At 45.8% G+C, this 22,137-nt stretch overlaps 1 protein-coding gene across 1 annotated transcript in view; it reads right to left on the reverse strand.

Moving 5' to 3' along the window:
* Positions 1 to 22,137, reverse strand: part of LOC101878900 (vascular endothelial growth factor receptor kdr-like) — a 124,007-nt gene that overhangs the window by 67,344 nt on the left and 34,526 nt on the right. The window contains exons 3-8 of the mRNA XM_005144879.3: positions 19,704 to 19,915; positions 8,885 to 9,012; positions 4,810 to 4,969; positions 3,281 to 3,417; positions 1,742 to 1,901; positions 244 to 361 (exon numbers count right to left, since the gene is read on the reverse strand). Coding sequence (XP_005144936.2) covers positions 244 to 361; positions 1,742 to 1,901; positions 3,281 to 3,417; positions 4,810 to 4,969; positions 8,885 to 9,012; positions 19,704 to 19,915 — 915 coding nt within the window. The remainder of the gene's footprint in view (positions 1 to 243; positions 362 to 1,741; positions 1,902 to 3,280; positions 3,418 to 4,809; positions 4,970 to 8,884; positions 9,013 to 19,703; positions 19,916 to 22,137) is intronic.

Consider the following 22,137-nt stretch of genomic DNA (forward strand, 5'->3'; position numbering starts at 1 on the left):
GGATCTTTTCTGCATGACAGGAGAGAAAAAGAGCCTGGGCAAGAAGTATGGGTCCCCCAGCTTCACAGAGCTAAGACAACATGGGAAGGAGTCAAATCTTCATAGCTGACCTGTGAGAGCACAGCTATGAGCATTCCCAATTCTCATCTTTATCTGTGTGATAGGGACAGTGAAATCTGCTCTAGACAGGAGTCCAAAGGAAGGTCGAGTATCCCTGATTTTGCTCCAGTTGATGGTACTCACCAGGTGACGGTTGGGCGAGGAAAGGCATCCACCTTTGCAGCCAGTTTCAGTGACTTGTGTCCTGATGTAATCTCATAGTAAGGCCCTTTCTTATGTGAAACCGTAATGAAAGGTTTGTCTGGAAAGAGAAAGGAACAGAAAGACAGTAATGGAGATGTGCTACACAGTGCTCACATCTTTGGGTTGTGTTGTGTCTGCCCTGGAGATTTAGCAATAGAGACCTGCAGAAGCTGCAGACAACCTAATAGGCTCACCAGCTGTTACCACAGTTCCCCTGCAAAGCTCAGCCACAGCCAGAGAAGGTCTATCTCCAAATGAAGGACCTGATATTTAAAGAAAGGAATACACATCTGCATTGCTGCTTGAGTAGTGTGTACAACTGTATCCTGGGCTGCATCAACAGGACGTGCCCAGCAGGTCGAAGGAGGTGATCCTGCCCCTCTGCTCTGCTGTCATGAGACCTCACTTGGAGTATTGTGTGCAGTTCTGGTGTCCTCAACATAAAAAGGACATGGAACTGTTGGAACAAGTCCAGAGGAGGCCACGAGGATGATCAGGGACTGGAGCACCTCCCATATGAAGACAGGCTGAGAAAATTGGGGCTGTTCAGCCTGGAGAAGAGAAGGCTGCGTGGAGATCTCATAGCACCTTCCAGTATCTGAAGGGGGCCTACAGGGATGCTGGGGAGGGACTCTTCATTAGGGACTGTAGTGATAGGACAAGGGGTAATGGGTTGAAACTTAAACAGCAGAGGTTTAGACTGGATATAAGGAAGAAATTCTTTCCTGTGAGGGTGGTGAGGCACTGGAATGGGTTGCCCAGGGAGGTTGTGAATGCTCCATCCCTGGCAGTGTTCAAAGCCAGGCTGGATGAAGTCTTGAGTGATATGGTTTAGTGTGAGGTGTCCCTGCCCATGGCAGGGGGTTGGAACTGGATGATCTTAAGGTCCTTTCCAACCCGAACTATTCTATGATTCTGTGATGATTCTATAATGCCTGAGGTACCTCTCACCCAGTGGAGCAGGTCTGAGTTTCCAGGGCATCAGCAACGAGTTTTTTCAAAGCAGTGCAACTCCCAGTTAATCCGTGTTATAAAATCACAGAGGATCCCAGACTGGTTTGGGTTGGAAGGGACCTTAAAGCTCACCCAGCTCCAACCCCTGCCACAGGCAGGGACACCTTCCACTGGAGCAGCTGCTCCAAGCCCCTGTGTCCAACCTGGCCTTGAACACTGCCAGGGATGGGGCAGCCACAGCTTCTCTGGGCACCCTGTGCCAGCGCCTCAGCACCCTCACAGGGAAGAGCTCCTGCCTAAGAGCTCATCTCCCCTCTGTCACATCTCAGTCTTAAACTCTCTTTGAACACACAGTGCTGGGTGCTGCTCCCCCACAGATTGATTAGAGATTATAGATGATTAATTCCTAACTAGTTTCCATTCTCCCTTCTTTAAGCTTAACAATCTTCATTCTTGGGTTTTCTGCTTCATCTGCAGAACTCACCATACACTGTAACTGTGACATTGGCCTCCAGCCGTGTCACGTTGAATGTCTTGCACACATAGAGGCCTCCGTCTTGCATAGTGATATTTTCAATTGTCAGGCTGCTGGCAACCTTATTCACCATACCACTCTGGTCGATGGTTCTCCTAGGATAAGGGTGCTGGAAAACAGATAAAGAGGGGTCAAAAAAGCAGCATAAAGTGGATTATTTTGCTCATCCTTTCAAAGCCTGCCAGTAAAGAAAAGCAGTGATTCATATCCAAATTATCATATCTCCCATCGCTGAAATAAATAATATGAAAGACAAACCAGCAGGAAGAGCCCTTGTGTGAGGTTTCATTATCAAGTCTAATAAGAGAGAGAAGCAGAGTGGAACTGCTGAAATCTGGGCAGGAAGGTCAGTACAGGGATGTGTCACAGGTCAACCCTTCTCAGGGACCACATCCCAGGGCTCTCAGTGCAAAAAGTGCTGCTGGCATTGTCAGGTCAGGGTTGTGCTTTGTGGTTTTGTGAGGTTTTGGGGTTTTTGGTTACAGTCAGTATTTTCCTATCTTTAAAAACTCCTTCTTTCACAAAGAAATATATTATGACAGAAATACAATATATTATGACAATCAAGTGCCAATGCAAATTCCTGAAGACTTTCAGAAAGCATTATTGCTTCCGAGAGGATTTTTTGATCCCAGAGATTTGGCCAAGAAGTTTCACATGTATAATGTTAGAAATCTAAGGAGGGTTCATGGAAGAACAACTCCCATCATATGGGGTTGAAGGAACAAACTTCAGGAACACCATATTGCTTGCACTCTATAAATTCTGTGTTGTGTTTCCTGTAGCTTCTCCACCAAAACTGAATCGTTCTTTAAAGTTAAGAAAATGAATCCAAAATAATCAAGTTTTAGGATTCACATTTTACCCTTCCCAAGAGGTGTGGATGCTGCTTTGAAATGTGTGTTTTGTTGCACTAAAAAGAAAACAAGCAATCATTTTAATTCTAAGCATCAAACAGAACCATGAGTAGTATCTCAGATAAATGAACTGATTTGGAAAATACTCCATCTTCCCTCTGGTTTTCCTTAGGAGAACTGAAAGGCTTCAGTCCATCAAAGCAAATGCTCAGTCTCTTGCAGGATTCTACTTCCAATCTGGCATTTTTGTCTTACATTCCACAGAAAGCTCAGGAGCCTGCACTCGGGATTTTAATGTCATTCTTTGGTGGAGATCTCAGCAGATACATTTGGCTTTTGTTTCACTTATTCCTACTTCATAAACACCAGGACATATGAGCACACTGACAGCGTGAACCTTCGTGGCTGCCACTGTGAGCTGAGATTTAGCCTGAGATTTGCAGTTTAATTTGCAGGCTCAAGATGATCAGAGAAGTTTTGGATTGATTCAGACTACAAATACAATCAATTGTAGGCTTGCAAGTGGTTGGATGTATCTCAGAATAAGTAGTTTACTCAACCCTGTGCAGAGACCTTCCTTTTGGGTAAGGGGAGACTGTGAAAGCAGAATACAGAGTTTTCATCAACTCACTTTCCCACTGGGACTTGTCCATATGAGCTCAATTCGTCCATTGATGAAGGTTTCTGCTCGGCATTCCAAATAGAGAGTTTCTCCAACCAGCAGTTTCCTGGGAGTTGCTTTCAGGGCCAGGTTCTGTACTCTGCCTTCTGCAATGAAAAAACCAAAGCTATCACCAGTCAGCGCTCTGTATCAATCACAGTTGGGAGGGAATCTGCACTCCAACTGCCTCTCCAACACCTGCTCCTTTCCCAAGTTCCGAAACATCTCATCTTCTTGTCTTGCTTCTATGGAAATAGGGGGAAATGCCCCCACAATGCAAACATGAGGTCAGTTGTATAAATGCCTGATACCAGCTAATCAAACTGATCACATGGACTCAGTAATTCATTAATTACTTCTCTTGCATGTGCCAGGTTCGGTTCCAACCCTCATTCATCACTCCATAGCCATCCTCGAAAGGGTTTTCAAAGCCAACTCATCCTTTTGAGTGCCTCAACATCTGCCTATCTGCAAGAGGATTCATCTCTGTAAAACATGAAACGTGTTTCTCATGCCCTCTGATGACCAACAACCTTTTCTTTCTGAATGGGACCCCCAAATCTTGGCCTTATATATTTGTTTATTCCTCAGATAGGTCAACTGTGAAATAAGCCTGCATCAAGTTTATGGTGGCCCACACTAAACAAACATCTGACCACTATATATGCTCTAGAGTAAGGTATTGCTGGGTCCTGGGCTGCAAAGAGATGATCTAATGGGCTTTGTAGCTTTGCATTCATGATTCTACTAAAAAATAATTACTCCAATAATGAAGAGAAAGAGGGAGATTTGCAGGGTTTATTTGGCTGCCATTCAAATTTACAAGCCTGTTGTTCAAAGCTGAGAGCTAATTGTATAGAAGGATGCCATGACCTAATGGGAATGAAGTCACAATAAACCCTCCCCTGTCAGAAATATAATATATGAGAAGAGAAAGAACATACATCAAAAACAAAGGAAAAATAAATCCTAACGGGCTGTATATAAACTCCCAGTAATCAAAACTGTCATGTCTACTTGCTTCAAACCTAGGTTTTAATTCTGAGTTAAGCTCAGCTGTGAATACAAGGGAGAGGGTACAATAAATAACCTTGAGAAACTATAAAACAGTGCAAAGGTCTCAATTAGCAGTTTAATGGGCTTTTTATATCATGATCTTGTGTGTTTAATGAGCAAAGAGAATGTTACTGTTTGGTTTCTCCTAAACCAGCAGTTGTTTTAATGTAAATACAGCTCCATGCAAGCAAACAAAGCCTTGGTGGGGGTTGAATAAAATGCTCCCAGTTTGTACCACCTCAATGCTTGGTCATTTTTCAAACCCAGGAATGGATCAAAACCAAGTTCCAATGAATAGGAAAAAGGGGAAGAATGAGTTTGCTTGGACTTACTACAAATCCATGCCAATTAGATATATCAAATAGAATTGAGGCTAACCAAGAAATAATACCCAGGGGCTTAGCTATGAAACAGAAACCTTGTGGTGTGCGGCCATCACTCACCCAACCTCTGTGCTAGGTAGTAGGAGGTGAACACGCTTCCATTCACTGTTGCAGTGCATGTGAGGACACCAGAATAAATGAAAGCATGAGAGGGGATGACAAATCCTCTTCTTGGGTCCCACACCATCCTCTTGAAGTTCATCTCTACAGAATAAGGATACTGAAAGAGAACAGATGGAAGGCTTGTGAGACATTCCCCTTCCCTTCAGACCACAGAGGCAACCAGCCAAGGCTGTTCTTCTTTGCAGGCAGGGTGGCTGTTTGACCTTTCCGAGTGGTTGGTGGTCTCATTCCACACATATCTTAAGCAACATCAACATAAGCAAATAGAAAAGCCCTCCCTAAGGTAGGACTGTCTTTGAAATCCAAAACTTGGACACTGTAACTGGGCCTTTTGATTCCGTAGCACCGGTCCTTTCTGATCTTAGGCAAAATACCATGCTACCCATTGTAGGAAGCATGTCCCTCATCTCTTTCCTGGAAAATATTACAGCTATCTTGTATTAATTCTGTTGAGTAATCCTTCTGGAAGTGCTTAAGAGCAAAATTTGCTGCTTCTAGTGCTACATGTTCTCCTGGGATCTCATAGTACTTTAAAAACATTTAGGAAAAAGAGAAATATTCATGTCACTAACTCACCTGACAGCAGTCACTTATAAGCTATGGGCTATGGCTAGTCATCAGGTTCTCTCTATAGCACAGAAAGGGGTGAGGTGCTTTCAAAGCAGCCTATTGATGTCCAGGAGGCACAGAAGGAAGCAGCCTGGATGACTTACGGTGGAAATCACAGGATGCAGGAATAAGGAAATTTAATAACATAGATATTTTTGGTCCTAAATTCAGAAATACTTATAATGTTCTGAAAAAAATGGTGTCTGCAAGTTCTGCTTATGGGGAAGAAAGGGACCTCAAAGCTTATCCAGTTCCAAACCCGGCCATGGACAGGGACACCTTCCACTGGAGCAGGTTGCTCCAAGCCCTGTCCAGCCTGGGCTTGAACACTGCCAGGGATGGGGCAGCCACAGCTTCTCTGGGCACCCTGTGCCAGCACCTCAGCACCCTCACAGGGAAAAGCATGAGAATATATAGCACTTCTGCCTTTATTCTTCTTGTTATGCAGCATGCAGTTTATTTTCCTGTCTACAAATAAACACCCATCCTCTATGGCAGTGCAGTTTAAATAGGATTCAGTTTAAATAACACTCCTGTTCCAAAGAAATTTCAGCTTCAGGCTTTGTGAGCTGATACTCATACTCCTTGTATAGACACAGGCTGGCACTGATTTAGGTCGCTTGTTATTACATTCCCAGCACAGAGCAAAGACAAAGGAATTAGGACTGTGGGACAGTGACTGGTGATGCTGCTGGGGGGAGGAGGAGGCACAGCAAGACAGGAGCTTTCTTTGGGAAAAGCAATTCTCTTCTGGCAGTCATAGGTAACATGGATTTCATGTAAATACTCTTGAAGTAATCAAAGTGTGGCATTTGTGCACAGAACCATTAGGGAAACTCAGGGAAATTACAGCAAGAGATCTGAGACCTGAGGCTTAGTCGTGCTTTAACACCCATGAAGGTCAAAGCTGTAAGTGGCAAACGCACATTGAAACACATTGGTGACTAACCAGATCTGACAGGGCTGAAAGGGCTTTTTTTTGCCTACAATTAAAACCATGTTAAGCAACATTAAAAGTTTGAACTGTGTGCCTTAGCAAGGGTTTATTAATAACACAGAATTAGTTGGGATCTGTTTAGTATTAGCAAGAGGTACCTTTCCCCATACATATTTAAAGACCAGAGGGTGTGATGATTTTAAAGTATAATGGTAACACGAGGAACCTCATTTAGGAGAGAAAAAAGTACATTTTCTACAAGAATAATAAAATGTGATAAAGCTAAACTTCATCGTTTGGCAGCTCTGCTCCCTGATGGCAAGGGGAAGGCAAAAATAACCCTGCTCAGGAGGCCCTTTTCAACACTACCCACCATGAAACATCTTCATAAAATATGCAAAAATATATATTTAAACAATCAAACCATAAGCGTCAATGGTGCTCGAAGGAAACCGCAGTGGCCTTCCTCCCTTTGAAGTGCCTTGTCTGCTGTGGATTAAATTTGGAAGAAGAGGATGTTCTAAATCTGTCTGATCGCCCTGTTCCCCCCCATCCTCACCTCCACCCCTCTCCCGTCCTGCTTCCTCTTCGCACGGGAAGCCGCCACCTTGGCTCCACACAGTGCTACGACATTCCCATACTGGGTGAAACAAGCGCTGACTTTCCATAGATGGACCTGGGGCTGGTGGCTCCTGAAGCCAGTGCTGCTTCCCGAAGATTTCATTCCGGCAGCAGCTTGCAGCAAGGTAAAGGGCTTGAGGAAGAAATTCTTTACAGCAAGGGTGGTGAAAGGCTGGCACAGGTTGCCCAGAGAGGTGGTGGATGCACCATCCCTGGAGACATTCAGGGCCAGGCTGGATGTGGTTCTGGGCAACCTGATTTAGTTGAAAGTCTCCCTACTCATTGCAAGGGGTTGGATGAGATGAGCTTTGAAGGTCCCTTTCAACCCAAGCTATTCTAGATGATTCTATGACTTCAAGTTTGGGTTTGAACTCATTACAAGGAGGGAATTTATCTGGCAAGCAGGGCTGCCTATAAATAAGGGCATAAATGCGGAGGTCTGCTTGTTCCAGGGTCCAGGAGCACATTTAGACTCACATGACTGTGCTGGCAGCAGAACCCCTGCAATGAATTTGGTTGAAGGATGCTAAAACAAGATGGGGATGTTTCATTTTTATAGCTGAGAAGGAGAAGGTGATAACACTTATCCAGGCTAAAGGGCTAAGCTATAGCTGGAGAGGAGCCTTATTCCTCCCCTTTTAGCCACTACTGACAACTTTTAAGCAGAGCTCTGTTAAAGCCATAAGGCCAGTGCTGTCCCTCGGCACGTCTCCTGGAAATGTGCCATTGGGCTCAGCAGGAGCCAGAGCACTCTCTCAAGCCTCTGTGATCTCATGTGCTGTCTCCCAAGAGAAGGAGATGTCTAATAACTAAGACATCCAGCTGCTAAGAGGAGCAGAGATGCATCAGCCTATCTGCCTGTGCTCCTCTGGCACACTCCATCCAGCAGAACAGCCTCATCTCCCAGCCCCTCCAGAACACCCTGTAGAGAACAGGCAGAGGCAGAGCTGTTGTTCCCATTGGGACAGCTCAAGCGGGGGAACAGAAAGGACATCTATCAGATAAAGCCAGGGTGGGAGGCAGGAGACCTACGTTCTGTTCCTCACTCTGTGGCATGCTTCTCTACAGATCAGTTCTAAAGCCCTTCAAATGAGTGACCAGACCTCCATCAATTGAGGAAGCCCAGATCTTCAATTTCCATTTTTATTACACAAAATGGCCTTGGCCTCCATAGACTGTTCTGTAACCTTAACATTCAGCTGGAACTGCTGCCCAAGAGATGGATGCTGCAGCCATTTATTCCCAAGGCTGAAACTTGCTTTAAATCCATGAAGTCGATTAAAATTGAGCAAACAGCTCTGAGAAGGTTCAAGGTACAAAAGAGAGAAGTTTTCAAAGAGGATAGCAAAGAGCCAGGGGTCACACTGAGAATTCTGAAGAAGAACTGAGCATTCCTATCTTTGCCAATTTATGGAGGAACATCAAGCCACAAGATGAGATAAATATGTGATAAACTCAGCCTATCCCCCAGAACACCCTTGTACACAGCTCAATAGCAATAACGCAGCTCAATAGCAATAGACAGCTCAATAGCAATAACACAGCTCAATAGCAATACACAGCTCAATAGCAATAACACAGCTCAATAGCAATACACAGCTCAATAGCAATACACAGCTCAATAGCAATAACACAGGTCAATAGCAATAGACAGCTCAATAGCAATAGCACAGCTCAATAGCAATACACAGCTCAATAGCAATACACAGCTCAATAGCAATAACACAGGTCAATAACAATATACAGCTCAATAGCAATACACTAGCCAGCTTCATCCATTGTAGTCTGTATTTTGCCTACTGTGCTGGCATCCCAGCCCCTGAACTGATTCTCTTCAACACTCACCTGGGTGAGCTTGGGTTTGATATCTGGCGAGGTGACTCGGCAAGGGACAACAACTGTTTTCTTAGCATCTAAAATGTAGATGATTTCGGGATGTTCTGGGTGAATCTCCACAAATGGATTTCTGTAGTCTGCAGGGAAAAGAACACTGGTTTGCAAAACTGCTCCTTTACTCCTTAGTGACCATAAGGGCAGGGTAATGTAGTGGTAAACTGCCCATAGATGGTTCATGTGGCGTGTGACAGGACACTCAGTCACGTCTTGGTTCTTTGCAGATGCCAGTGTCATCGAGGGATTATAGCCAATGGCCAAGAATGAGAATACCCAATTCCTAACCCTATTTTACCAGTGTAATCTTATAAAATCTCCTTATCTATTCTCCATCTGCAAAAATGAGTTCATAAATCAGCTCCACAGGTCTCCATGGAGCTGGAGGTAGTTCTTCCCCCAGTGCTCTGAATTTCTTTCATAGGTGGTATCACCCTGCAACACTTCTGAATTCCACAGCAATTGTTACAATGGGTTTACAGAAGTAAATGTAAAGCAACTGAAAAGCTGCTTTCTGTAAGTGAGGATCTCCAGAGTACTGCAGAAGGCATGCAAAAAGGGGCTGTAGACCCAGGATAGACAAAGCCAGGAAAGACTGATGTGTAATCCAACAGTGAAGGGACCTGGTCACACTCTTGGGAGCCACATACATGTGGACACATGTTTGTGCCACAATAAATCAGACTGCACATACAATAGAAATACATAAAAGTCCAAAGCAGTATAAGTTGATAAAACTCCTGAGTGTCCTTCACTGATTTTTCATTGTATGAATACGTTGAAAGTCATTAGAAAATTAAAATCATGTTTATGAAATCCTAAACCCTTCAAGATTCTTCTATGATATGGTACAAAGTGGCAAATACCCTTCAGCCCATGCTATACCAACAGCACCATAGGGTATAGGCGATCAGCCACTTTTTGGGTTGGATTATACTGCTGATAGGAAAGGATGTGCTCCCTGGACAATAACCTCAACCTGCTTATCCTTAGCTTGGGACCTGCCTTCACACACTCAATTACAGTTTGCCAATGGGTTCACCTAAAACATGGGAAGTAGCTGACATGTTCAGGTTTGTGAACAATCTGGGTTGCAAAAATATGCTCTAAGGTATTGTGATAGTACTTTCAAAAAGGATGTGCTATGAGGAAATTAAACCCTAATCAAGCCTTAAGCTGAGGAACCTGCGGTCTCCAGACCACAACTCTGTAGCTGATCCCAATCCCTAAAGCTAATAGGAAATATTTATACTCAGTCTGGATCGGTAAGATCCTGGATTATTAGAAGTTGATCCTTGGATTATTCATTATAGGAGAAGCAGAGAAAGAAGATTTTTTGTGTATTCACAACAAGCAGAGTGCAAATAAGAGTGTGGGGAACGGTATTCCTATCTATTTCTAGAAAGCGATAAACTATCTAGGACAACTGATGTGCCATGTCACACGTGTCAGGACAAGAATAAGGGCCAGAGGAAACTTGCTGTGAAGAAAAGAGCTTCTTGATAGCAAACTTCACAAACCTGGATCAAGTTTTGACTGATTGCTTTGACTGGAAAGATGGAACTCTGCATTTGAAACTATTCCTGCCAGTACTTTTATAGAGGGAATTTCAGAGCAGCACTGTTTGTTTAAAAAGTAACATAAATCACAAGGCAGCAGCTAAGCAAATGTTAAACAGTCCTAAAATGTCAGAAAATATTGAACTATGCAGTGATTGAAATGTCTTAGTCAAAGGGAATACAATTTCTCAACCATATTTCCTGTTCAGGGAAAAGAAATAATGACTTAACCCCATTCTCCTCCATCACCTCTCCCTGCCTCCAGCACTGACCTCAACCAACGGTGCAGATTCAGCATAGACCCCAAAGTCATCTGTTTCCAGCTGTAAGTAGGGCAGATGCTCATCATGGTGCCATTAAATGACTGAAGAATGGGAAGCGTGAATTTACAGAAGCTGTATTTCATTCCTAATTGATTTTAATAGCAGCCTGCACCTGAATTGCTGTATGTGTAGCCAGCAGCTAGAATTACACTGTCCCAGATCATAAGCTACAGTGTGAAGCCAAAATACATAAATCTAGCCTTCTAGCATCAGTCTGTGGAATCTAGACAGTGTTTATAAATCCCTGTGCAATTAACAACAGCACAAGGCAGGCTGGGGTTATAAAGATGGGGTTGGAAAAGGAAAGGCTGGCTTGAGCTGTTATTGATTGTTGATCACTAGTGGATGCCAGGTCTTGAGGGCATTATTCTTGCTGTTCTGAAAAGGAGGAAAAGGTTTTGTGTTTTATGGGTCCCTCCCTTTCCTACAGTGAGGTTTCCTAGAGCCCTGTGCAGTGGGCAGATGGCTGTAATTTGTGTTATCTCTGTGCTTTATCCAGTGTATAGCTTTAGCCTGAAGAGTTCTCTGTCTACCAAGGACCTCCTTTTCTCCCTATTTCAGCATCAGTACTGGAGCTCCTGAACAGAGTGGGATACTTGTGTGAATGAGTGGAGCAGCTCCCAGTGTGAAGATGCTAATATGGCACCTACTTGCAGTGCTAAACTACTACAGTTTTGACATGAGAGCTTAACCATCTTTGGCCATCGGGGAATGGGATCCTGGAACGAGAGGAAAAGGCAGTTGCAGGTGGAGGTGAAGCACTCACTGTATAACCCTGGGTATGTCAGGGAGGTTTTTTCAGCTCCCTAACTGGAATCCTCTGTGCAAAAGAAAACCTAATATCATCAAGCACTAAAGAGTACCAGGACACAAGCCCCAGAACCCACTGCAGCCTGTGTGTGCTTTGCTCCAGCAGCTCTAAATCCCATGTAAACAGGAGCAAGCGACCGACCCCACTGGGGTTGGGAAGGAGACACTGAGCACTTCCCAGGCTGTTCCCTGAAGAGATAAGCAAATAGAAAGTGGCTCAGCTTTGGATCTTAACAAAGTGACAAAGAATACATACTGAATAGGGAACTAATCAACTGCCAGCTGATACCTTCGTTATGGTTTGTGCAGACAAAAAACTGAGTCCATCAGGAAACTCCCAAGTAGTTTAGGCTGTGGCATGGAAAAATGATCTGCTGGAACATCAGGAGTGTCACTGTCAGCTTCCCAAACGCATCCACCACCCCAAGTTCATCAGCACCCAGTTAACTGCTTGTAGCAAAGTCTCTCAGAGACAGAACTTCTTGGAGCAAAAGGAACAGCATTACTTTTCCTTCAAAATGATAACCTGAGCCTCAAGGAAGATCTCCAATTCCAGATGGCAGAAATCAGTTGCACTCAAGTGCTGCAATGTGGAGAGCCGTGGCATGGGAAATGCAGGTGTCATCCTCTTTCAGTTCCCAGCACTGAACTCTGAAGGGGGAAGTTGTCAGCAAAGAAACACTTGATGAAAATAGAGTCTTTCCCTGTAGCTTGGCACATCTGTTCCTCCTGAGCTGGGGAATAACGTGCCCTGTGAATCTCACCCATAAAGAAACACCCATCAGTTCCCATAGGATAAATAAAGAGAATAATTTACCGTGGGCTGCAAAGCTCATTGCATGTGAAGAAAGACAAGAGCTGCAGCTCACTGGGGGTTTATCAGCTGCAGCACCAGGTCCAAGGCAAGGGAAAGGCCCCTTCCCTTCGGTCTCAGACTGGCTGGCTCTCCAGGTCAGTGGAAGTTTGCAGGAAGCTGCAGCCCGGCCAGGGTGTTACTGTTTACCCAGCAGGGCTCAAGAGGGAACACAAACACCAAGTGAAGGAAGCAAAGGCAGCGGGATGGTGGAGGGGAAGGGGCCTGCGGTCCAGCCATGGGGAGCAGCCAGGCAGCAGTATCAAACACAAAGCAGCTCAGAGGTCAAGTGCCTACAGGAACATTGTTCACGTCCAGGCAGTGAAACCCTTCAACCCACAGCAGTGTTTAAATTCTCTTTAGGGAAAGAGATCAATTGATGCTTGAGATGTGCTTGGGGAAGGGTCCTGTGAGCTCAGGGGGGTAATAGCAGCTGCCTGGGGAACGTGCAGCTCCCTCCCCAGACCCTGCAGTGACAGTGTATGAGCATTGATCCAGGACCCCTTCCCCTGACAGTGACATCGGTCCTGCTGTTCAGTGCTATCTGGAGCAGAGGTGACTATCTACAGGAAGTGACGGAGGGCTGGAATTAGGTCATGCTCACTTGGCATTTGAATCCCACTTTGTAGAGAGTTCATGGCCCTGTCCTGCCAGCTGAGGATGCTGCGGGACTTCAGTGCCCTCACCACTGCACCCCAGGAGCTCAGCATGTCATATACTCCTGCAGCTCTTTACCTTAGAGCATCCTGTCACCTGCCTGTGTGTTGGAGACATCCTCCTGAGGCACACACAGGATTCTGTACAAGGCTTCAGGTGCTTTTCCTTTCTGCTCACGTTTCATACACTGTGACTGCAATTTGTCTCTTGATATTTGTATCATATCTAAAGCTGTGGAGATAACATCACCTCTCCCTTCAGACACTATTCCATCAGCCCACAGAGCTGATAAGCATGAAATGGCCTTTGAGGACAGCCATCCAGGGCTGTTCATGTCTGTGAAATTCCTGTTTTGTTCCTGCTAAAGATAATTCTCTCCCCCTCACTGTTTTCTTCATTCGGTCCTACCTTCACTGGGAGGCCTGGGCAGAGTTTCACAGGTTCTTTAAGTTCATGTATTGACATAATCCCCATGAAGTTTGCCTTCGTCAAGGTCAAAAGCACTGAGAGGAGGTTTCTAATCTGTTCTTTAGGCTAACAGGAGCATTAGCAGCTAGGAGACGCTTTGGAAAGCTTCACAAGGAAGTTGCCTGGTCTGCTCAATGGACCGAAGCTGCTTCTAGGCACAGGAGTAACTTCTGTAAAGTCACTCGGTTTGAAACTGGATCTTTGCAAAGAAAGGACTTTTCAGTCTGGCAGCTCAGGGAAAAGGATTGGTGCTGGAACGTTCAGGTCCAGCAGAAAGCAGAGCATTTTCTCTTTAGGCCAAACAAAAGTGACTGCAAACCCCCCAGAAGCCATCCTGAGTCAATATGAAACATTCTGGTTTGGTCAAATTCTTCCCCTGGAGATTCCTGTTAGAAACACAGGAATAGTTGCAGAGAAAAAAAGGACTTTCAAAAGTGGTGCTTCAAAAAGCATGGAAGCAAAAAGGAACTGCCAAAGAAATAAGAGCCAACATGGAAAGGGTCATTGAAAACAAAAATCTCCATCCTGTGGCTGGAATTATGTTTCCAGAACCAGAAGAATTCACAAGTTCTGACTCCCCACAACACCAGATTTCAGGCACACAGAGTCCTGCAGCCCCATCATTGGGAACAGGTCTCCTGCATTAGCTGCTCCCAGCTGCAGAGCTTGGGTATGGCTCAGCCATTAGCACTTACTGAGGGGACATGAAATGGGAAGGAAGAAGTGGGAGAAATTGTGTGAGATTTTGGCTGTCAGGCTTTCATTTAGAAATTCCTTATCAATGAGCAAGGGGATTGTTACCTCTTCCTGCTGGGCTGTCAAGTGCTGTCACTGACTTAGTGCCAGGAACTTATGCTGCTCGCTCAACATCCTATCTTACAAGGCTCCTCCACTTACAAGTGACCCTCTAGGATGTGATTTGAAGATACTGAATGTCTTGTTTCGGTACTGAAAACATCTTTCTTTTCCCTTGGATCCAGCCCTAATGCTTGTGGAGCAGCAGAGTGGGTTCTGCACAGTGACATAGCCTATGTTTCCATCTCCTGTGTCCCTAAACACTGTTAAGTAGGTTATGGTGCCAAACGCTTCCACCAGTCTGCGAGGCAGGGGGCTTATCTGGTGGGCTCTGCACCCAGCAGACAGCACAGCATTTGCCTATCTCAGCTTGCTGAGTGTCTGGCATCAAGTGTAGCTGTCTCAGTGTCTCCAGTGTGAAAGAAAGAAGGAATGCAGCTCCAGCCCTGTCCTCACTGGTAATATCTTCTGGAAGGCAAGCCAAAGCCAAGTGAGGGCTGTCACCCTGGCCCTGCAATTCTGCTTCTCACGTTCACGTTATCTCTGTGAACTGTCAAGAGAATTAAGGAGGCAGAAATCAGCTTCAAAGAACATCACAACCAAAACATGATCTCATGTGAAGGGTGCTTTCATGTGCTTCCATCCTCTTTAGATTGCTTTTGGGGGGGAAGGAATGAAGAAGATGGGGCTTCACATCTCTGGGCTGTAGCTTGATAAAGAAGAGACTGTGGTTGATGTAACACTTTGTCCTGCTGCAGCACTTGTACCACTTCTCCTCATTCTTGGAAATAGCAAGGGAGAGCTCATACCCTTCGCTGGGGATGGCTGGGGGAGCTCATAGCCTTCCCTGGGAGCATGGAAGAGCTGCATGCTCCAACAGAACAAGCTGCTTGGATGCATCCCCCTTTTCCTTCAGAATGGCCTTAACAGGACTTATGCTGATGGAAGGAAGCAAAATAGACTTGAGCTCATGCTCCTTCCTCCTGGTGCATTGACTGAGTGGTACAAAGAGAGAGAGCAAATTCCTCACTGCTGCATGGAGCTGAGGGCTGCAGGGGGAAACCACTGCAAAAGCTGAGGCCACCTTTCAGCTGGTGCAGAGCTCTTCCTGCTGACACTCCGAGGACTATCATACTTTAAGGCAGTTGCTTGGCTGATATAACAGTATTTCAAACCGCTGAGAGCTGCAAGTCCTGACTTCTCTCTAGGCTGGGGGCCGGGAGAGCCCTTTGGGAAAGTGGAGTGAATCTTTCCTTGGTTTGTCTTTTTTGCCTCCTTATCTAAGCCATGTTAAATGGGTTAAAACTTAAACAGGGGAGGTTTAGATTGGATATAAGGAAGAAATGGGTTGCCCAGGGAGGTTGTGAATGCTCCACCACTGGCAGTGTTCAAGGCCAGGTTGGATGAAGCCTTGGGTGATATGGTTTAGTGTGAGGTGTCCCTGCCCATGTCAGGGGAATTGGAACTGGATGATCTTAAGGTTCTTTCCAACCCTAACTATTCTGTGATTCTATGTTAGATTTTATGTGTGCCCTCAGAAACACTCCAGAGAGGCTTTCTGTATTTTAACATAGAATAGACAGCCTGCCCTTTGCTTTGGACAGAGATCCCAAAGGCTGAGATAGATGAAGATGTTCCTCACAGGGAAGTATCTGTTTGGTAGAGAAGGGTGATTGCAGAAGAGAGCCAGGAGCAAATGACACTGGGGAGCTGGCTTGGGAAGGTTTGCAATGGAAGTGCCATCCACACAAGACGGCTCAGCAGAGACAGGATACTCTGTGGATGGAGGGTGGGCTTCCACCATTCTCCCTGTGCTCTGACAGCAGCCACCAGAGAGTTCCTTGGCTGCTCTTCCCATTCAGCCTTTCCCTGCAGAGATTATCCCATCAAGTTGCAATGAAGCTAACCCAGGCAGTCAAAAACCACCCAGCTAGTTCTGTTCAGCCCAAAGCTGCTTTGTGTTTCCAGCAAGGAGATGGGCAATGGAAGAAGGGGGTTGTCTTGCTCTTTAATTATGATCCTTGGGACTTGCAGCTGCAGTGGGAAGCAGAAAAAGCCCCGGGAACAGTTATTCAGGATTAGATCCTGAGCTCTCCCCCCAGATGGCTGGTGCATGGAGGCTGACCCTGCCACCTCCGGGTCCCTCATGATGGGGCTGATGTGCAGGGTCACAGCTCAATTGCACCAAGGGGAGAGCTGCTGAATGCCAGGTCCTGACAGAGCGTAGAAGCTCCACCAGGGAGGCTGTAAAAACAGAAGCAAGCACAGGAAATAATAACCCATAAGCAGCGCTTCCGATACAATCATGTTCTCATTTCAGTGTCAAACAGCAGGCCAGGAATGAAGGGAAAAAATACCATTCCCATTCCTTTTTTGGCAATAATGGCTCATAACCTCAGAGGAATCTCCAGCCTTCAGGGTCTAGCTCTACATTTTCTCACTCCATCTGGCTCGGTCTCATAAACACACTGCTGAGCACTTGCTCTCTCACAAGACGCCTGGTGAGATGGCTTTTGGACCTCACCCTGGTCTGGTACTCTGGGAACTGAGAGTTTCTTTGCTTGGAGATGGGTTTCTCAGTGATGTCCAAGCATCAGAGCAGTTCCCTTAAGAAGGCATGTTTAAATAGGGAAGGAAGTCATAGGTAGGTTCTGAATGCTTTGCTTAACTGTACATTGTTAAGTGGAGTGAAGAACAGCTTTCTTGTCTCTAAAAGAGCCCACTGGCTTTCAACAAACATACACAGGAGTTGAATGGAAGAGTATGCCTTGAGTGCAGCATCCATACCAAGATATAAATAGCTTCATTTCACAAGGGCCAGGCAGCTTCCTTAGCCTGGCAGCCAGATCCCAGCAGGCACTTGCATCTGCTTGGGGATGGAACAGCTTGGGATTGTAACAGCTAGGACCTGGATGCAAGTGATCCCTGCTCACTTGCCTCTCTGCTTCACCCATGGAAAGTGTAGTACAAGCTGGTTTGTTTTCCACCTACTTTTCCTTCATTCACTTTTAAAGCACAGGAGGGCTGCAGAAGTGGTCAGAGGGATGGAGTATCTCTCCTGTGAGGAAAGACTGAGAGAGTTGGGGTTGTTTAGCCTGGGGAAAACTCCAGGGAGGCCGTATTGTGGCCTTTCAGTACTTAAAAGGGGCCTATAAGAAAGATGGGAAGAGACTTTTGGTCAGGGCCTGTTGCAATAGGATGAGGGGTGATGGCTTTAAGTGAAGGGAGATTCAAGCTAAATGTGAGCAAGAAATGTTTTACAGTGAGGGTGGTAAAATCCTGGCACTGGTTGCTCAGAGGGGTGATGGATGCAGCATCCCTGGAGACCAGGTTGGATGTGGTTCTGAGCAAGCTGATCTAGTTGAAGATGTCTCTGCTCATTGCAGGGGTTGGAACTGGATGAGCTTTAAGGTCTCTTCCAACCCAAACTGTTCTGTGATTCTATGATTGATTCTATGAGTAAGAGCTTTTGGAGCAGGGAGGGCATATGACACAATGAACTTGCATCTGAGTAAGGCCAATCTTGAAGGGTGATTGAGAGACAAGAGCCATGCAATGCTGTTTACCCGGAGAACCTTGGCACTGTTGGCTCAAGCCAGAGGACATCCTGCCCTTTCTTTCAGCTTAGCCCTGTTCCAAGTGCATCCCTGACAAGTGTTTCATAACGTGAGATGTTTTCTTAGAGAAAATCCTCAGGCAGTCCCAAAAGATCCATAACATTTCCTGCACGTGCTCCTGCCTTAGAGTGATGAAGGCCTGGGTAGGCAGCCAGGGCATGAATCAGGAGGGAGAATGGAGTTTTCAATGCACTGTTTCCTGCAGCATAGGCACTGGGCTGAGTTAACAATGTGAGATGTGGGGCATCTGAGCAGTGTGTAATGAGAAAAGGAAACAGCTCAGCACAAGAACTGGGGTGGATGAAGCAACCAGGGCTTAGAATAATAGGAGAAAATCAGAAAAAGGAAATTAAAAGGGATTTAAGAAAGAAATGACTGCAGGAACTACCAACTAGCACCAGAGAGGTACTTTCCGATAAGAGGAAGACTTGCTGGGAAAGCAGGATGAGGGTGGAAAGGGGCAGTGTTCAGCAGACAAAAAGAGACAGGAAAATATCACCCCCATGAACCAAACAGGGGTGTTCACCCAGTTTAGCTGTGTGGGTAGGTCACAGGCCCCTGGGGATGGAAGTCACACCTTGAGAGGGTGTCACCATCGTTACCAGTATCATGGTGCTATCAGAGCTGCCCAGCAGGTACGTGTTTTCTGTAAGTTTGCTGAACTATTGCAATAGTGTTAAACTCATTGTCCCTCTAGCATTTGTTTTAGGAAGAGGAATCAAAGAATCACATTTACTAGAGAAACGAAATCATTCCCTTTCAAGAGTATTTGTGGGGAACTGACTACTGAGCCTACTCAGCACCATGTCATCCCCTATTCACGACACTAGAAGTCAGCTCCTTTATCTGACTGCTCAACAATTTCAGCTTGGAAGATCCAAGATGATTCAGTGGCTTAGTAATGCATTTGTCAAGTAGAACTGAAAAAAATCTACCAGCATTTTGGGGCAATATTCTTCTAACAAGAATCTGTATTACTGAAATGGCTGTTCAATGTGATATATTCACCTAACCACAGAGGACCACGCTCCTCTGATGTTTCTGCTCCCATTTGGTATTTGATGTGAACTCAGTGATTCTGACACACGGGGCAGAGGCAGCTCAAAGAGAACGAAAATGAGCAATGGGCCATTTTGTACAATATAATATGTCTAATGCAGTCATCCAGCTTTGCTGAGTGTGTCTCACAGAGGGACAAAACTGCATACAAACGTGTAGGAGAGAGGAATTATAAAGAACGTTGTTGGGGAGTTTCATGCCTGGGGAGGAACGAAAAGAGAGAGGACCTGGGTATTCAGGATGAATGTTAGGAAAGGCACCGGGATAATAAAACCCTTCAGGATAAAAGAATTTAGTCATAAAAGGAAAAGAAAAGGACAAGAGGTTTAAAGGAATCAGTGTATCCGTTATTTGGAACACAAAACTAGATGGGACAATCTAGTTTTCAAGTCCTGGAACTGAACGAGATAGGTAATTTCTGGTTCTCACATCTGTGTCCCTGTGAATCCAGCTGGCATGAAAATCCAAGTATATCCAGCCTCTTCAGCATGTCAAAGCCAGTACTGGGCCAGTGGGAGGTGGGATTTGTGGAAGCACCTGGATTGGGTTGCTCTTCTGCCTAGCACAGATCCCACCCTGAGCACAGCTTGTATTGGCAAAGAGCACTAGCAAAACCCAGAGTGAAATTCTTACCTTTAACAAACACATAAATCCTGGCCATGAGATCCTCATCCATGGGGAAGTCATCATGGATGCAGGTGAAGTACCCGGTGTCGTTGGCTGTGACTCTCCTCATCACAAGCATGCTGCAGCTTTGCCTCGTGCTGTTGCGGCAACTGCTTATGTGCACCCGAGGGTCTTCCTTCTGGTCCCCCCTCAACAGCCAGCTTACGGAAGGTGCTCCCCTGTAACACATCACACCAGGATTAAAGGTGGAGTCATGACTTCAGACAGAACTTAGGCATCCTTCTGGCCCTTGCCAGTGTTCCCAGTGTTCCTACTCCATTTGCTGATGAGTGATGGAGGTTGTTGGGTGTTTGCATTTCAACCATCAGAAATGAAGGTGGATCACCCCCCCTTGTTCCCCAGAGCAAGGGAGATTCCTGAAGTAGGCTGTGGGAACTGTAGCAAGCTCGGTCCTGGAGGAAAACTGCATTTTCAGGCTTCCTGAGCATGAGTTTGTTTTTACAACACTATATTTTAGCCACTTCAAACATTAGAAAGCTCCAGATAAAATTGTATGTTTCTTCCAAGCTGAGGACTTTGCATATTTTTAGAGCTAAATTAACTTATATTTTCTTATTCTAAGGCTGCCTGGAATGAGGAGGACATTTATGTAACTTCCCATCACCTTTCCTGCTTAATCAGCAGTGTCTCAGTGTTGATTTCTGTGAAGGGGCTGGAACTAATCATGCTACAGATCTTGGAATATCTGCTCAAGACACATTTTTCTCCCCAGTTTACCCTGTTGCAGCAGTCAGAACATCAAGCAGGGCAGCTGAGACACCACCTCACCCTCCTTGTCTTATCGGTGACCATAGCCAATGTCAGATGCAGTTGTGCATAGTTCACCAACAAAAAGCAAGGTCTTTTTATAACCCATTGCAGGACCTTGAGAGAGCTTTCAACTGGTCAGAGCTGGCTTGGTAGCAGGCACTGGTTGCACTGGAAACAGGAGGCCACACACACCATGGCAGTAAGAGCTCTCAGAGCTCTCTTCTGCTTGGGCTGCACTTGAGGGCTCTGGTGGTGTACTAGTACATGTGTGTGAGGTGAAGGTGATGGTTTTTGGTGCTAGACTGGGTGTTGGTGGTCAGTGTGGGAACTGGTGTGGTGTGGGGGTGATTGTCCTTGGATTTTTCTGGGGAAGAAGTTAGCATTAGGAAGTGGTTGTGTCTGTGATAGCAGAGGTGGGCAGCGACTTGACTCACCCCTTCTCACTCACTGAATTCCCTTTGACCCTATGGCATTTGCTGAGCTGAGGAAGGAGTAAGAACCTCTGGATTTCCCCAGCTGAGTGTGGCCAGGGAGAAATCCGGTCTAGACACACAGACCAAACACATCTAACAAGCAAACTGTGTGAAGTTTCCAGTTAGCTGAGAACTAACTGCTCTTCCTGTGCCAGTGGCTTTGTCGTGGTGCAGTAGGTGCAATAAGGGAGTGAGTTTGCCAGCTAATTCAGTGACACTTAAACAAACATCCTCTTGGCTCCTGCTTCTGCCCATCCTTTTGTCGCCTTCCTGAAGATGATGTGGACATGGGCCTGAACTCTTGAGGCTGTTCCCAGCACAGAGCTGAACAAGAGCACTGGGAAAAGTGTGAATATCCTCTCTGGTGGATACCCTCCTTTTTGGATGCACTGTTGATTTGGACAACCCCACCTCATCCGTCACAGCAGCTTCCTGTCCTTCAGAGCACTGAATGATTCCTAGATGCAGAGATTCCTCCCTGCTGTTCTTTCCCTACCTTACGGACGTCATTAGTGATGTAATGACCACCTCAGTCAAGAAATGGGACTCCAGGCTGGGAATATGGAACAATTCAAGCAGTCAACTCCCAGCATGTCATCGTGTCCCTGCCCCTTTGCCGTCATCCAGTCTGGTGTCCATCAGGGCTGGAAACCTGCACCAGTGGCTCAGAGGAGCAGGTCAGGGATTTCACACACTTGTGCTTCCTTACATGTGCCTACTTTTTCCTCCCCTATTTTATCCTGGTGAAAGATGAAGGCTTTGGCTATTGCTTTGGGATTTTCACAAGTCTGGCAAAAGGAAGTTGCAGCAGTAGCTTTGGCCAGGCTGCCAAAAATCAGGAAATCCTGGCCAAGAACCTCAAATGAATGGAGTTTAAGGGAGAAGGGATGTTCACACAGAGTAACCATAGTGTCGCCTGCTTGGCCTCCTGTCTCCTGCTGTCCTCCACACACCCTAATGCTCCCTGAAGTATGAAGGGCTCCAGAGCAACCTTCAGGCCAGTCCAGGGCTCATCTGTGAGTATGCCAGAGGAGGCAGTATGACAGACACCCACAGAAGACCTGGTACAGAGCATCTTGCACCCAAGTGCAGAAATCACACTTCTCTCGTCTATTCCCAGCTCTTGCATGACCTGAGTCAAGGAAGTGAGGTGCTCC

The sequence above is a fragment of the Melopsittacus undulatus genome, chromosome 6, assembly GCF_012275295.1.
Source record: "Melopsittacus undulatus isolate bMelUnd1 chromosome 6, bMelUnd1.mat.Z, whole genome shotgun sequence".
In the NCBI taxonomy this organism is placed as follows: domain Eukaryota; kingdom Metazoa; phylum Chordata; class Aves; order Psittaciformes; family Psittaculidae; genus Melopsittacus; species Melopsittacus undulatus.